Source organism: Artibeus jamaicensis, unplaced genomic scaffold (assembly GCF_021234435.1).
Source record: "Artibeus jamaicensis isolate MK-2021 breed Jamaican fruit bat unplaced genomic scaffold, CSHL_Jam_final scaffold_1964, whole genome shotgun sequence".
Classification (NCBI taxonomy): domain Eukaryota; kingdom Metazoa; phylum Chordata; class Mammalia; order Chiroptera; family Phyllostomidae; genus Artibeus; species Artibeus jamaicensis.
The window spans coordinates 10,690,073-10,706,432 of NW_026522030.1; the positions used below are offsets into that span (position 1 = coordinate 10,690,073).

The 16,360-nt window shown below is 43.2% G+C and overlaps 1 protein-coding gene across 1 annotated transcript in view; it reads left to right on the plus strand.

Moving 5' to 3' along the window:
- Positions 1-16,360, plus strand: part of CTNNAL1 (catenin alpha like 1) — a 49,606-nt gene that overhangs the window by 3,203 nt on the left and 30,043 nt on the right. The window contains exons 2-4 of the mRNA XM_037152642.2: positions 8,648-8,837; positions 12,287-12,474; positions 14,142-14,261. Coding sequence (XP_037008537.2) covers positions 8,648-8,837; positions 12,287-12,474; positions 14,142-14,261 — 498 coding nt within the window. The remainder of the gene's footprint in view (positions 1-8,647; positions 8,838-12,286; positions 12,475-14,141; positions 14,262-16,360) is intronic.

Genomic DNA, 16,360 nt, shown 5'->3' on the forward strand with positions numbered 1-16,360 from the left:
GATCAGCGCTCTCTGGGAACACCTAACCAGTGCAACCAGACAAGGAGAAGTTAAAGTGTAAACATAGAATCAAAACACTCATTGTGACGTGATTATCTACATGGAGAACTCAAGAGCTTGCACATAAGTTATAAACATTAGAAGGGTTAGCCTATCACTGAATATAGGATCCTAAAGTCACCTCCATTTCTTTACATTAATAACACAGAAAAATAAATTCTAAAAATATATTAGAATAAAAATGAGGCTCCTAGGAATATATGTGTAGCAAAAGGGATGTCAAACTTCGTGGAGATAATTTTAGAATTTTATGGAAAGCCAAAGCAGGTCTAAATAAACAGGAGAGGAGCACTGTTCAGATGAACTGATATTATAGGCACATCGGTTTTCCTTATTAGGGATATATTTAGTACAGTTCCACTGAAAATTTCAACAAGATTTTTATTTGTATTTTTTTAAGGATTTTAGTTATTTATTTTTTAGAGAGGGGAAGGGAAGGAGAAAGAGAGGGAGAGACATCAATGTGTGGTTGCCACAACCCAGGCATGTGCCCTGACTGTGATTCGAACCTGCAACCTTTTGGTTTGCAGGCCCGTGCTCAATCCACGGAGCTACACCAGCCAGGGCTTTCAACAAGATTTTTAAAGGTAGAATTTGATGAAGGTAACTCTAAAATTTATATGAAGGAGTAAAGAGCCAAGAATACCCAGAAGAGAAGCAGGGTGGATGCATTTACTCTACCAGATTTCAAAACGTAGGAAGCTATAGTAAATTAAAGCAACGTGGGTATAAGATGAGATGGACAGATAACACTAGTGGAACATAATAGAGAACCTGGAAACTCAGTAAATCACGGAGTTGGCACTGCTGGTCAGTAGGAAGAGGAAGACCGCCCCCCTCCCCAAATTGGGTTTGGGACAATTGGTTGTCTAAATCAAAACACATGAGAGTGGATCCATACCCTTAAGAGAAACCGCTGCTTCTGTGTGTTACAGACATGCATTAACTTTGATCGTCTTTTAAATATTTCTCATGGCCCTAAACTGGAAACAACCCAAATGTCTTTTCACAGTAGGATGTTTAAATAAACTGTGGTATGTTTATACAGTGAGATACTATACGGCAGTGGAATGAATGAACCACAGGTATAATTATCAATACAGATGAATCTCAAAAACATAGTGTTGAATGAAAAAAAATTAAAGGTTCACAACCAAGCAAAATAAAACCATATATCATTTAGGGATATAACTGATGTGCAGTAGTGGTAAGGGACAGATGAGCACAGAATCGGGACGGTGGTTTTTTTGGGGGGAGAGGGATGGGGGTGGTATAGAAAGGGAGGGGCCCACCGCACACTGTGGGCTGTGGGGGGGGGGCGCCGCCCTGGCAGTGTTCTCTCAAGTTTGGCAGAGGCTGCGTGGTTGCCTGCATACATTTCCGTTTCATTTCTTTAAGCTGTGTGTATCTATGTTATATACACTCATTTGTTACATAGTTTCTAACTTAGACTTTTTTTTAAAAGCTCTGGGCTAAGTCCCAAACATGTTTTCTGCAGTACAGCTCCCCACCTTCTTTAATAATCACTTTATTCTTCCTGTCAAAACTCCCACTCCCAGTCTTAAAATGTTTTCTTGCAAGGAAGGGAGGAGGGGGATCTGCCACACAGCTCCACCCTGGTGTGGAATGTTATTCTACCACCCACGAGTCTCTTCCTGTCTGTGATAGATTTAGTTCATTCACCAATGTACAGACCCTTTACAGTTCTGAGTAGCTCGTCCATCTTCCCATTTCCCTCTGCAATATCCTGCAAGCTTTTCAGGATCCTTGTCTCACTAAGCTGGAGATAAATAGGGTGCACCTGGGGCCCTCACTGCCTATTTGTGTATGTGAATATATATGTGTTTTTAATTGCAAAGATAAAACACACAACCCCAGCTGGGTGGCTCAGTTGCTTGGCATGTTGTCCTGTACACCAGGCAGGTTGCAGGTTCGATTCCCCGTCAGGGCACATACCTATGTTGTGGGTTTGGTACCCAGTTGGTGTGCAGAGGGAAGGCAAGTGATCTATGTTTCTCTTTCACATTGATGCTTCTCTCTCTCTCCCCCTTTTCCTCCCTACCCCAGCCTCGTAAAATCAGTAAACATATCTTAGGGTGAGGGTTAAAATAAAAAATGAAAAACAGAAAGATACAAGACAAAATTCAAACAATAAAATGGTGTATAAAGTAAGGAAAGCGCTCTTCTCTTTGCCTCTTCAAGCATCTCCCATGGTTTGGTGGGGTTTCCTCCAGATTGGTTTCTATAGCTGATTCGTTGATTTTTATGTCTCATAATTTTAAGCATTTACTGAAGAATGTTGACAAAAGAACATCCAGCCTTAAGAAAAAGTCTTATATAAGAGTTTGTTTGAGCCAAATTGATGACAGTTGCCAGGAAGCAAAATCTGAAGAGATTGAGGAAATGCTCTGGAGAATGGCAGGCAGTCTTGCAGCTCATTTTGAAGTAACTCTATCACAGACAGGAAAAGACATCAAAACGAAAGAAGGAGATACAAGAGGGGATTCCATGAAGTCCATGGGGAGTGGATTAGGGAGGTGGGAGAAAGCAAAGCAAAGAATCTCTGAGACGCATACTTCTTTTACATCGGTGAGTACAGGACAGTCAACATTCACAGCACAGAGGTGTGTGGGGAACAAGACAGGGATGCAGTCGGTGCCCCAGTCCTGCGGTTGTGCCTTCGAGGGTTCTGGAAAAGATTATTCCGCCATTCCGAAGGTGCGTTATCCCAGATGCAGAAAGACAATAGACAGTTTCAGAGGTGAAGACCGACCCTTGTGAGGATGCTTACCAGCCTAGAGCATGACTACTCACCAGGACCCCCTCTTAGTTAGGAATTTTTACCTTCAGACCACCCTGCGTGGTTACTTTCAGTCACTGGGTTTGTGAGGCCCACCACGCAGGCCTCCCCCGAGCTTCTCGGGTGTACTGTGTGGCCCGCTTGTCGTCCACCGGAGTTAAGCCCAGAGACAAATGTCTCTGTTCTGGGCTGGCTTCCTTACTCTTCAGGTCCCAGGGAAGTGAGGCTCTGTCCTTTCATCTGGGCGACGGCCAGCTTCGTTTCATTCGCTTTGTTTTTTTCTTCCCGGTCTTCACTTACTACTGCCTTGCCTCCCCACAAAATAGGTAAGTAAACTACGAAAATCCATGTCAACCAAGAGATTGCTGTGCATTATTCTAGAAAATAAGAATATCGTTACAACCATGAGGAAAGAACAGAGATTCTAGAAGTTTAAACAGTATGTCATCTAACAATTATGTGGTGCTTACTGTACACCAGGCCCCCTGCTAAGTGCTTTACTTACATTTACTGATTTATTCCCCACAACGACCTGATGGGGGAAGGGCATGCATGTCATTCCTGTTTTTACACGTGAGAACACTGAGTCACAGAAAGGTGAGACGACTTGCCACACAGCAGGGCCCGAATTCCAGCCCAGGCCAAGTGACACCAGAGGTCATGCTCTTGAGTGCAAGGATATACTTTGTTAGAGATTAGTACTTCTTGACACCCTTTGTTAGCAGGTATCAAGTAAGCTCCAGTTCTTACCCCACAGCAGAGTTCTTCAGTGTATCAGATTCTCTTTCTTTCCCGTGGGATGCCTTCTCTGCCCTCGTTTTTGCTTCATTCAGGCATCCCCGAGAGCAGTGTCAGGGCAGCTCCAGGCGGTGACTCCTGATATAATACACCTCCCACTTTGCAGAATAATAGCTAAAATATTATCTGGCACATCAAGTAATTTACAGGGCACTTTTACCAGCTGTCTCTCCCTTGATCCTTAACACAATCCTGGGAGGAAAGAGAAAGGATGTAGTGATTAAGAGTGTAGGCACCTTACTGGCTTTGTGATCTGTCTTCAAGTTTTAGGATCTTGATTTGTAAAATGAGGGTGATAGTAGGATGTCCCTCCTGGAGATAGAACCATTAAATGACATAATACACGTAAAACAAAACCGTGCCTGCCACCGTTGGGCTGAATGTTAAATGCTGCCTGTTCTTATTGTTTGCATGATGAGGAAACCGGAGTTTGATCTGAATGTTGTAAAACTGTGTGTTTAAGTATGTATATGTATAAAACAAGACTGAACGCATTAGGCCCAAATGCTCACAGGGTAGTAGAATTATGGGTGATTGTTTTCTTTAGATTTTCCTAATTTTCCCATTTTTTTTTAGAACAAGTATAATTTTTGAAACTCCCTTTTTAAAAGTTTGAGCGTCATTTGAGGAAACGAGTAGAACTTTCAGTATGGAATTTTGTAAATTTGACTTGGCCCCTCTGTCAATTTTAAAGGCATCCCTGTGTTTGAGTTTGAATGGAATGCTCTCTGGACTCCTTAGAGTAGGGGGAAGACAGCCACACCTAATTCTATGCACTGGGGAGGGTGCTTGTAGTGACAGCTACACGTGTGTTTCAGAACTGAACAATAGTTGGTATCTTAGCGTAACTGCAGGATCCTTTCTTCATGATTGCATTTTTCAAGTTTTACGTAAATAAAGGATTTAACCGACAGCTTATACTCTTTTTCACTAGGGAGTCCCTTCCAGGCTGTTCCTCCTGTCTCCAGGTGGTAGGAAGAGTTCCCTGCTCTGTCAGGTTGGAGAAGAACTAAGCTGGTGCTACAGGATTCGTATCTGTTTTTCCCTGCTTCCCAGCAGTGCATCCCAGGTCATCCTCAAAATTCAACCATAGCAACTCTTTGACATGATGACCTGATGGCTTGAGAGAATACTTTATTTTAAAGAAAACGGTCTGCAGCCCTTCAAAAAAGATCAGGAAGTTTGCAAAACCCCCCCCACCCCCAAAGGAAAGAGTACTGGGCGGGCTTCAGTGTCAGACCAACCTGGGTTCACGTTCCAAACTAGGCCACTTCTTAGCTACGTGAGCCAATACTTAATTTCACTCAGCTTCAGTTTTCTTATCTTTAATAATACCTAAGGATTAAATAAAGGACCTAATTATAATATATCTTGAGTGCTTACCATAAACCGGGTACTTTGTTAAACAGAATATATGAGGATCATTTTATTTAATCCTCTCATCAACAACGTAAGGCAGAGAAGGCAGCATGGCCGAGTGGCTCAGGGGCGAGGCTCTGGGGCTCAGTTCCCGGAGTCGGACTGTCTCCTTGATGTCCAATTTCTTTACTCTCCGTGGTCTCCGCGTTCCTCAGTTGTAAAATACCTGCTTCACTGGGATTTTGTACAGCGTTATAGGGTAGTATTTCTTTTTTCTTTCTTTCTTTGTGTATGTGTGTGTATTTTTTGTTGTTCTAGCGTAGTATTTAAAAGTATGGCCTCTGCTATCATTACCCTGATATAAAATCCAGATGAAGACACTGCAAGGAAAGAAAACTATAGGCCAATTGCTGATGGACGTGAGCAAAAAATTATCAACAAAATACTAGCAAACCAAATTCAATAGCACATTAAAAGGAGCATAAAGCCCTGGTTGGTGTGACTCAGTGAATTCAGTGCTGGCCTGGTCGCTGGTTCCATTCCCAGTCAGGGCACGTCCCTGGGTTGTGGGCCAGGTCCCCAGTAGGGGCCACGTAAGAGGCAACCACACATTGATGTGACATTGATTTTTCTTATAAGAGAAATAAGTTCCGGGGATCTAATGTAGAGCTTGGTGACTATAGTTAACAATGCCGAATTACATACTTGAAAGTCAGGAAGAGTAGATTTTATGCGTTGTCACCACACACACACACACACACACACACATTATATGAAGTGATGGAGGTGTTAATGAACCCTATTTTGGTAACCACTCTTTAACCACATCTATCAAACTTACACATGTAAGCTTGGCACATTGTATACAAACTTACACAATGTTGTATGTTAATTATATCTCAGCAAAGCTGGGGAAAAAGTATGGCCTCAGAGTCAAATTATCTGCACTTTAGCTTTACTGCTTAATAGCTGTGTGACCTTTAAAAAATATTTTTTAATGCGAGTTTCCTTACCTGTGAAAGGAGGATGAAGTAGCGCCTGGGTCCTAAGATTATTGCGAAGATTCGATTAGATTACTTACGCAAAACACTTTTTTGTGTGCCTGCCACATAGAGATGCTGGTGTGTTGTCAGTGAGCCCTTTTTCTCATGCATCAGTTTAGAGGTCTTCTTTGAGAACACCAGTCTAATCCATTAAGCAAGTTATATATACAGGGTCTGGCACGAATAACACCCTTTTTTTATTACAAAGTCTTTTATTACAAAATCATAAGCATGCAATTCTGTAACATAACAATATCATGCTCAAGCATATCATATGACATTTCAGGTGAAATGTTCAAGTTAAAACTATAAATTATTAGGCCCACATTAGTACCCTACCAACCATACTCAGGCAGGCGTTACTTCTGCTGGACACTATATTCCAGACATCCCCCATTAGTCCATTTTCTTCCATCCTGACTATCGCCACCTGGGTTCAAACCAGTGCCATCTTTTACCCAGGCTGCTGCAACAGCTTTCTAACTGGTCTCCCTGCTCCTGCTTTTGCCACTTGAGCAATTACTTCTCCCCCAGAAGACAGTGTTCTTTTTAAGCACGTACATTTGGGATTGCATTAGTTATTTACTGCTGCTAAATAAATTAACCCCAAATTAACGGTTTAAAACAGGCACCATTTATTATCTTGATTTCTGTGTGTGTCAGGAATTTGGGAGTGGCTCGCCCGCGTGGTTCCTGACCACTTGTGGGTGGTGGCCGGAGGCCTCAGTTCCCGGTCACAGCAGCCCCCACACCGGGCCGGTCAGTTGTCTTCATGACATGGCCCTGGCTTCCCCTAGAAGTGAGTAACCTCAGAGAGGGAGTAAGATGGGAACAGAAGTGTCATTATGACCTGCCCTCAGAAGTAACAAGGCTGTCACTTCTGCTTTCTTCTAAGTTCAGCCCGTACTGAAGGAGAGAGGAATGAGGCTCCACCTCTTGAAAGGTGAAGACGGGAGAATCTGTGGAGGCACATCCAGACCCCTGGAGAGCCTTTCCCTTTCCTGTTTAAACGCCCTGCAGTGACTTTCCATCACTCTCACAATAAACACGACTCTTTACTCCAAGTTGCATCCCTAACAGCTGGTCCCTGCCCACCTGTTAGTATCGGTTTTATCCTTGCTCTCTGGCCCACCACTCTTCAACCACTTCTGGTCTTCACCTCATTCCTGAGGGGGTTCTCCCCCTTTTCAAAGAATTATTTCTCCCTAGAATGCTTTATTCCCCCCGATGTTTGCCAGCCTGGCTACTTGGTGTCATTTAGGTTTCAGCTTAAATATCATTTTCTCATGAAGGAAGATCAGCTGATCTCAGGTAGGTACTCATACTTTTTGTCACATTACCCTATCTTAATATTTTTGCATAGCATGTATACTAAAGATGTTTTATTTACCTATGTATGTGATTATTGTATTTCCCCAGACTCTAGAATGTAAGCTCCATGAAAGCATGGGCCTTTCTCACTAATTGCTGTGTTTCATCATTACTCAGAATTTTATTTGGCATAAGGTAGTTGTGCAGCAAGTACATTTTGTATGATTAAATTACTGTTGTTATCATTCTATTAGACTGTTCACCAGGTGGAGGCGGGATGTGTAATGTTTACTGATGCATCCTCAGGACCCGGCATCTTAGAAATAACCGAAATTTGAAAAACAGTATTATAGATGAGGAAATTTAGAGAAGTAAAATGAATTTCCATGGGTCATTTAGCTGGTAATGACAGAGCCCAGGTACACAGCCAGGGCTTCCTGATTCTAAACTATTAGCGCCGTAGCATTGCTCAGAGAGGGATTCCTTCCCTCTTCTCTTAACTGTCTGTCTGGCCTTTGTTAATGGACTTACACAAATCATTTCAAAGTCATGCTCAGTGGACGTGTACTATTTGGGATCTATTTCTTTTTATGTAACACTCTTTATCTGTTGGCAGAGTCCATGTGCTAATTTTATAAGACATCTCGAAGATTTATCATTCTTTCAACCAGCTCGTCACCTTTTGTATTTTATTTCAGGGGATGGCAGCAGGTGTTCAGACTCTTGGTATTTCATTTGCTTTGAGTCTACAACAAAGCTCAGAAGCATGAAACAGATTATAGTGGTTATTCTTGGTATCTACTTAATTCAGTAAACTTGTAGGGCACATGTACCATTTTGTACAAGCTACGGACCAGATGGTAGAGTGGGATGCAAGGTGAAGATGCTGTCTTCATCCTCACAGCAGCCCAAGTCCTGGAAGAGGAACTAGACCTGAAGTGCTTTGATTCTCTATGGATTCTTTGATTGTAATTATTCTAGCCTCTCCTCCTTTTCTCCCATCTTAAGGATTTGGTGAAATATCTGGAGGGTCTTGGGAACTGTATGCCCCAGATATCTGCCCTTTCCTAAACTTGGGGTTGTTATTGATGGGAACATTGTCCTGAGGAGGGATGCAGGATGCTTTCCTGGTTTCCTCTGGGTTGAAGCATTAAACTATCAATTTAGTCTGTTAGCCTTGTCCGGTACGCTGGGCTTCATTTACTTGGTCTTTGTGATTTAGCTTAAAGTTATTGATAGAAAATTTAAACAAGTTGCTTTCCTATTTTATTTTTAGATTACCACACTCATCAATCATAAAGATAATACCAAAAAATCTGATAAAACTCTGCAAGCAATTCAGCGTGTAGGACAAGCTGTCAACTTGGCAGTTGGAAGATTTGTAAAAGTAGGGGAGGCAATAGCCAATGAAAACTGGGATTTGAAAGAAGAAATCAATATTGCCTGTATTGAAGCGAAACAAGCAGGTATGTGGATGTTGATATCAAAGCCTGTTTAGAGCAATTTTATTGCTTTGGGTATGGTGACCAGTTATTGTCTTATTTTGAGTAAAGATGTGTACTGTGATTTAGCCCCATTATTACAGATGCCCAGGACTTTAAAGACCTGCATAGCTTCTAAGACTGTTGAACTTGTCTAGGCTCAAGTCCTAAACCTGAAAATTGAACTCTCCCTGGGCAAGGTAGTGGACTACCACCATCAGCCATTGAAATTCGCAAGAGGGAGGAATGTGAGGCCTGGACTCCACCTTTGAGGAGCACATTAGCCTACTGGTCTCCACGCAGGGAACGGAGATAAGAATTAGCGTGTGCCTGTACCTGGAAGCAGACAAACCTTAGCGACCTCAAAGTTCACGATGTCTCGCACATTCTCTACAGCTGGTGGCTTAGAAGCCTAAGAGAACCTGGGGTGTTTGGTAGATCCAACTGTGTCGAAGTGTCATTTATCCATTTATTCTTTTCATGAATATTTACTGAATGCTGGCTATATGCCAGGCATTTTTCTAGGCCATAAGGATATAGCTGTGTCCAAATGGGTCAAAAGCCTGCTCTCATGGAGCTTGGATTCTAGTGAGGGAGACACACTTTTTTGTCCAGTGAGTGAGGCCGTAAACGAATGAATGGATATATAATGTCAAGTAGTGATAGTTATCAGGGAGAAAATGACAAAGCAGAGTACCGGTTGGGAGCCAGTGGAAGTGTATTTTAAAGAGGATAGATGCCATCGACACTGTGGGCTGGATAACTGCTTGTTGATAATTCCTTGTTAGGGGTAGGAGCTGTCCTGTGTGCTGTAAAACCACAGGTGGCCAACACGAGGCCTGTGGGCCGAATCCAGCCCTCCGCCTTGTTTCTACCCAGCAGCAGCGCCGAGCCTCACTTAACTGCCAAGGAGCGGTTACATTTACACAGTCCTAAAATTACATTCGGCCCTTTGAAGGCAACCATGAGGCTGATGTGGCCCCTGGTAAAAATGAGTCTGACACCCCAGCCTAGACCATTGAGCAGAATCCCTAGCTTCTACCTGTTAGATCCCAGTAGCTCCCCTATCATGACAGCCCACAATGTCTCCAGACGTCACCAAATGTCCTTTGTCAAAATGGCCCCCAGTTGAGAACTACCGAGATAGGGGGTCAGGAAGCCCCTCTGAGGAAGTAAATTAAAGTTGGAGCACAGACTGGATGAAATGGGAGCCCAGCTACGTGGGTATCCGGGGGAGGGGCCTCCCTGGCAAAGAGAAGAGCAAAACCAGGTGCGGCCTTCCAGGCAAAGATAGGAACTTCGGATAGTGTTCTAAGTGTAGTGGGGGGCTAGTGCAAGGTGTGGTGTAGGGCGGCGACATAATCTCATTTATGTTTTAAAGGGGCGGGTGGTGGCTCCTGTACAGAGGTCTGAGGGTGAAATCAGCGAGATCAGTGAAGAGGCTGTGGCAGTGGCTCAGGTGACATCATGGTGACTCAGACTGGGTGATAGCATTTGAGGGGGTGAAAAGAGGTTGCATTTGGTTACATTGCCAAGGTGACGCCAATGTTTAGCTGTGGGATGTGATGGAAAGAAGAGTCAAGGTTTGGAGTGTGAACAGCTGGGCAAATGACGGTGCTATTTACTGCCATGGGCAACCCTGAGGGAGGAGCAGGTGCTTTGGGGGAGTCGTGGGGGCAAGGGCGTGGGTGAGATAAGGCCAAGCAGTACGGAGAGGCCAGCCGGATCATACATGGTTCTATATGTTACATGAATGACTTCGGGTATTATTCTGTAGGTGACAGTTTGAGGACTTTTGAGCCCGGTGGAAGACATAGAGCGTTGTGTCAGAAATCTTTCTGGTGGCAGGCATGGAGGAAATGAACAAAAGAGAACTGACCGAGAGACGATTGAGACCGAAGGCTGGGTCATTAATATGGAAGCTTTTACACGCAAAGCAGTGTCTTAGTGATATACAGAGCAGGAAGAGTCCACAAATACTCACCAAGGCGGTTAAACAGCTAGAACTTGGTTATTGATGAAAGGAAAGGGAGGATTCTGGTTTGACTCTTGGATTCCTAGCCATTCACAGGGTAGAGAATAGAGTTTATGTGGAGGGCAGGGGTGACCCTTATTTTATTTATAATTTATATTTTAGCACACATCTAAAAAGATTTGAAATAGCTTACAAAAAAGATTTATGTTCTTCAATAAACCTATTAGAATAGGAGATGACAATAAACTAGAAACTTCAGCCAACTGTTATTCTAATTAAGCATGAAATTTTATGTTTGTACTTTCTGAAAGGCAAGACGAAATGTGGGAAAGAAAGGGTTATGTAATTTTCACTGTTGAAAGGAAACAAACCAGCTTGTCAAGAGGAGAGCGACTTTTTCTTTCCCTGCCACTAAATTATTGTGTGGGCACTTATACAAAAGATATTGTCTAATACAGTGGACAATTCAACAGAAAATGTAGAAACAATGTTCATATTACTAGTTCTATGATAGCAACCCTTAATTAAAACAAGAGTGTAGTCTTTTAATGAAGGGCAGCCGGAGTCCTACTCACCTTATGGGCTTTGTCGTGTGTCACTGTGCTCGGGCGCAGGGTGAGGAAGGAGACGTGGTGCCTTGACCCGAGTGGGCTGTGCTCGGGTCTCCGGAAATACCATAAGCCTAACTGTGAGCCTAGGCAGCTCCATACACGAGTCTCCACATCTTGTCTCTTCTCATCTGAAGTGTCCTTTCCCATCTCGAGAGCTGCCTCTTACAGACACTCAGGGAAGAGAATGAATGAAAAGGGTGCCCCCTGTCTTCTCTTCAGATGTACACATTTCAGACTTAAATCACTCAGCCCACTCAGTCCATGGTTATCGTTGCCCACCTGGACCTTTAGTGTTCATTTGAGGAAAAGGGTGTAAAGTAGCAATAAAGAACTAGGTCTTCGGAGTCAGACTGCCTGGATTTTAGTCCCGGCTCCGCCACTTGCTAGCCGTGTGGTACTGGGCAAGCCAGGACACTTTTTAAAACTCAGTTTTCTCATCTGTGTAATAGGGATAATATGAGTGTTTACAGAAGTGTTTTGATATGATGCATATATACATTTGGCCCATAGAAAGTGCTCAATAAATATTAGTTGTCATTGTAATTATTATTTTTTACTTTTCTTTCCCAGCGTTAAACTCTTGCTGTGTGTTTTCACTTTTTACTTGGCTACTAGTCAAGTTTCATCTTTTGTATATGGGAGCTCAATAAATATTTGTATTTTGCCCATTTGGGTTTTGCGTTAAGGTCCAACACGAGCTAGTTACTCATAAATTAAAAGTGACAGCCACGAAGCCAAGTTTCTGCCCATCGTATATGACCTTTGAGATTAGAGAGAAGTCCGGATTTTCATTTCAGTGTGCCTTACCCCCCAAGTCTGACATCTCCCCCTTGACTTTTTTTTTTTAGGAGAAACCATTGCAGCACTTACAGATGTGGGCAATTTGAATCACCCAGAGTCTGGTGGCCAGATCACAATTTTTACCGACAAAACAGGAGTTATAAAGGCTGCAAGATTACTTCTGTCTTCAGTGACAAAAGTGTTGTTGCTGGCAGACCGAGTGGTCATTAAGCAGATAATAACATCGAGAAATAAGGTACTTCCCCTTCCGGTGTTTTTATACTGGATCTTTCAGGGTTGCTCACAAAAAAATTTTTTTTAGGTTAATTGCAGGTAATTTGGCAATGCTTGTCTATTTTAATTGTTTAGTTAACAATTTAGTTCTGTAATAATTGTTTAATTATAACTAATTGTTGGCACTTGAAAGTGCTGTTTCTTCTGTACCCGTTAATTCCTAAATGACAGGTGTGCCGGGCCTAAACTTTTTCTTAGAAAACTATTATCTACTCTCTGAGACTTATTGGTGAAAGCCTTTCATGGACACAAATTTGGAAAGAAAAGCTGAACACCACGACCATGCATGTAGTAGAAACCCAAGTGATGAAAGTACTGAATTCCTCAGCACCTTTTTGTCTAAGTCAGGGAGTAACAGTTGATAAGCTTAAGAAAACATTGTCTCCGGAAACCACATTTATCCACACACTACAGAATTTCTCTACGCAAAGTCCCTAAATATTACTGAATAATTACAAAACTCAGGGAATAGATTTAAATGCTTCCAGTGTCTCAGATAATGCGCTTCCTCGACCATCTGGGAAGCCAGGGTGTGTGTACAGTTCCTTTCCCTGGAGAACTCACTAGGCGAGGAGGAGAGCGGTCGGCCAGGAAAGGGGCAGCCCCCGTAGGGTTTGGGGACGGAGCTTCCTGATGAGTGTGGAGTGAGTCAGAAATGTGCGTTTCAAGAGAAAAAGACATTGAAGAGGTGAATGGACCTGGCAGTGCTGGAGCAGTAAAAATAACACCGCTGTCTTTGAAAGACGGAGGCTCTGCTCAGCGGAGGTGGGGCAGTTAGTTGTCTTATCTGCGCTAGTGGCCTGCACTTCCTGAGCTGCCCGGACAGATTAACGTGCCAGGCATCCATCATATCCTCATTAGAAATAAGTAAACACAGGATATCTGTGTTTTCTTTACCTATCTGCATCTGACTAAAACTAATCCAGTAGTGTTATTTCAGAGAAAGGCATTTGAAACGATGTTTCGCTTCTATTTACTTTATTTCTAATTTGAAGAATACGCATGACATTTTCTGTTGCCTCTGCTGCAGGTTCTGCTCTCAGTTCACCCCTGGGTGCCCAAAGCTTCTTGGCAATTTATTTAACACAGGCAGCTCCTGACTGATCCACACTGTTTTCCTGTTCTCGAAGTCCCCAGACCTTTCTTTCCACTCTGCTGATGGCATCCTTCCACTGCCCTGAGAAGAACGGGTTTCCCGATTCTGGTCGACTGAACCTTAAAGCTTCTGTGGACTGTCTCTGATCCTCACCCCCTTTCCTGTCCTCGGAGGATTGTATTACCTTAGTCCTACCTATTCTCACCTTCCCCAGGATTCGCTACCTAAATGATTTCTTCCCTTGTGTATTTCCTTGTATATATTCTCCTGTATAATACTCATTTCTTTGACTTTTTCTTTTTAATTTTCAAGTAAGCCCAAGTCTCCCCACCCTAAAAACAGATCACCCCCTAGAATTCCAACCTTTGAATCTGCCTCTGCTTCCCCGAGCCCCGCTGGCCGCCTCCTCCTCGGACTCCCCCTCCTCCGCTTTCCCCTCGAAGAGAAACTTTCTCTTTCTTCCTCTCCCTGCTTCGCCTTGACATCTCAGTCTCACATCTACTCCCAGTAATAAAATATTCTCTCTTTTGCAGGTTCTTGCAACTATGGAAAGACTGGAGAAAGTAAATAGCTTTCAAGAGTTTGTCCAAATATTCAGTCAGTTTGGAAACGAAATGGTGGAGTTTGCACACCTAACCGGAGATAGGCAAAATGTATGTGTTTGCTGCATTTTAAAGTTTTTGAATACATGCATACTTCTCTTATGCACGTGTAAGTTGTTTGTTCCCATTTCACACACCGGGAAAGGTCACACTTGCCTTCAAGGTCCAACTCGAGTACTTCCTCTTTCGTGAAACTTTCCATTAGACTTTTGACCAGGGCTCAGACAAATAAATAAGTCATATATATTCTTAACAGCGCTTTGTCACATAACAGTGCTGTTATTGTTTGCTCTGTAATTTTTATATATTATTCTGTTATCGTAGCTTTCTGTAATTATTCTGCATTAGAGGCATGGTAATAAACCAAGCCACTATTTATTTGCATTGGCTGTATGTTAGGCACTCAAAATTCGAGACCTCATTTAAGTCTCAAAACATCCCCATAAAGTGGATGCTGTCATTGCTGTTTCACACGTGAGGAAACTGCACCCGGACCTAAACTTTCTCAAGGTCACGCTTCTATCAGACTAAACTCAGTTATGCCTGATTCTAAAGCCTACACTTGTCAAACTCGAGGACCATCTGGGGTTCGCGGAGGCCTCTGTTTGTCTCCTGGGCCAGCCCTCTCCATCCCTGGCCAACACCATTCAGTATATGCCATCGTGGGTGGCCTACAAGTGTCATGTATGGCGTACACACTCGGTGCACTGCTGGCTACGCCCACAGGTGGTTTTTCAAAAAGTCCTGTTCAGTATGTGAAAGACAATGTGGAAATTAGAAGTGACCTCAACTTCTAGTTTTGATAGATACTCATGATGGATAATATCCCCATGTTGTGACCTTACCGAACGAACTTTTGGTTCCTGGGCAGTTCCTTTTCCATTAAGGAGACCTCTATTGGGATGCAAGTGAATGAGAGCGATATTCTCAGGATAACTTCGAATCTACTATAAACATTTACTAAAACAAATAAAAGGTAAATCATTCTCAAACTTTCGGTCTCTGTGACTTGTAAGAAAGGGCTTCCCAGCCAACTCCCACATGAAAACAGACGGACTCCCATGTCAGTGTCCACGTGCACGATGTCACCAGAACACAGGCACGCCAGTCCGTTTACGGGCTGTCCGGGGCAGCTTTCGTGCCGCACTGATAGGCTTAAGTGGCTGTGACAGAGACCACATCATTCAGAAAGCCCCACAGTTTTGTTATCTGGCCTCTTACTGAAAATGCATGCTGACCTCTGATTTACGTGGCCACAGCCGAATTGCTATGACAAGTGTTTGGTTCTAGATTTGATGGGCAGCACTCAGTGCTTCTGTGATAGCGCACCTGCCATCAAGGGCTCTATGAGGAAAGACTGAAAGAAAAAAGTCAAAATGCAGTTCTTGCTTCAGAGTTCATAATAGTTGGGGGAGATTATACGTCCCTGAGACATCTGAAGAACCTTTCAGGGCAAGCGTGTTGGTTAAGTTTAGGATATACAAACCTCTTACTGAGAGGAGGAAGTACATACATGGGATTAATCAGACATGGTCCCTGGAAGAGTTGACTTCTAAGTATCTGTTTTGAAGGAAATCATAGCCCACAGATGCTCAATAAATGAGTCACTTCCGTGGAGGAAAAGCATGGGGTGATTATCTCTGGATAATCACCTCACTCACCAGGATTGAGGTGTGGCGGGGACCAGAGCGGGAGCCCCGCGGCGGCCTCCCCTCCGTCTCAGTCCCTGGCTCTGCCGCCCGGCAGAAGGGCAGGCGTTTCGTTCCACTCTGCCCGGTGCATGTATTTAGACTGAAGAGGTGACATTTTATAAAACTTTATTCTGTTTCTTTTCACTTTGTCATTTTTTTTCAACCATGTTACTTAATTGCTGAGTATTGTCATTGTGGAGTAAATAATTTTTCAAGAAATTGGCCCTGGCTGGTGTGGCTCAGTGGATTAAGTGCCACCAGCCTATAAACCAAAAGGTTGCCAGTTCGGTTCCCAGTCAGAGCACAGGCCTGGGTTACAGACCAGGTCCCCAGGTTGGGGCACAAGAGGCAACCGCACGTTGATGTTTCTCTCCTTCTCTTTGTCTCTCCCTCCCCCTCTGTCTAAAAATAAGTGAATAAAATCTTTAAAAATTAAAAAGAAATGGTTGTTCACATGAT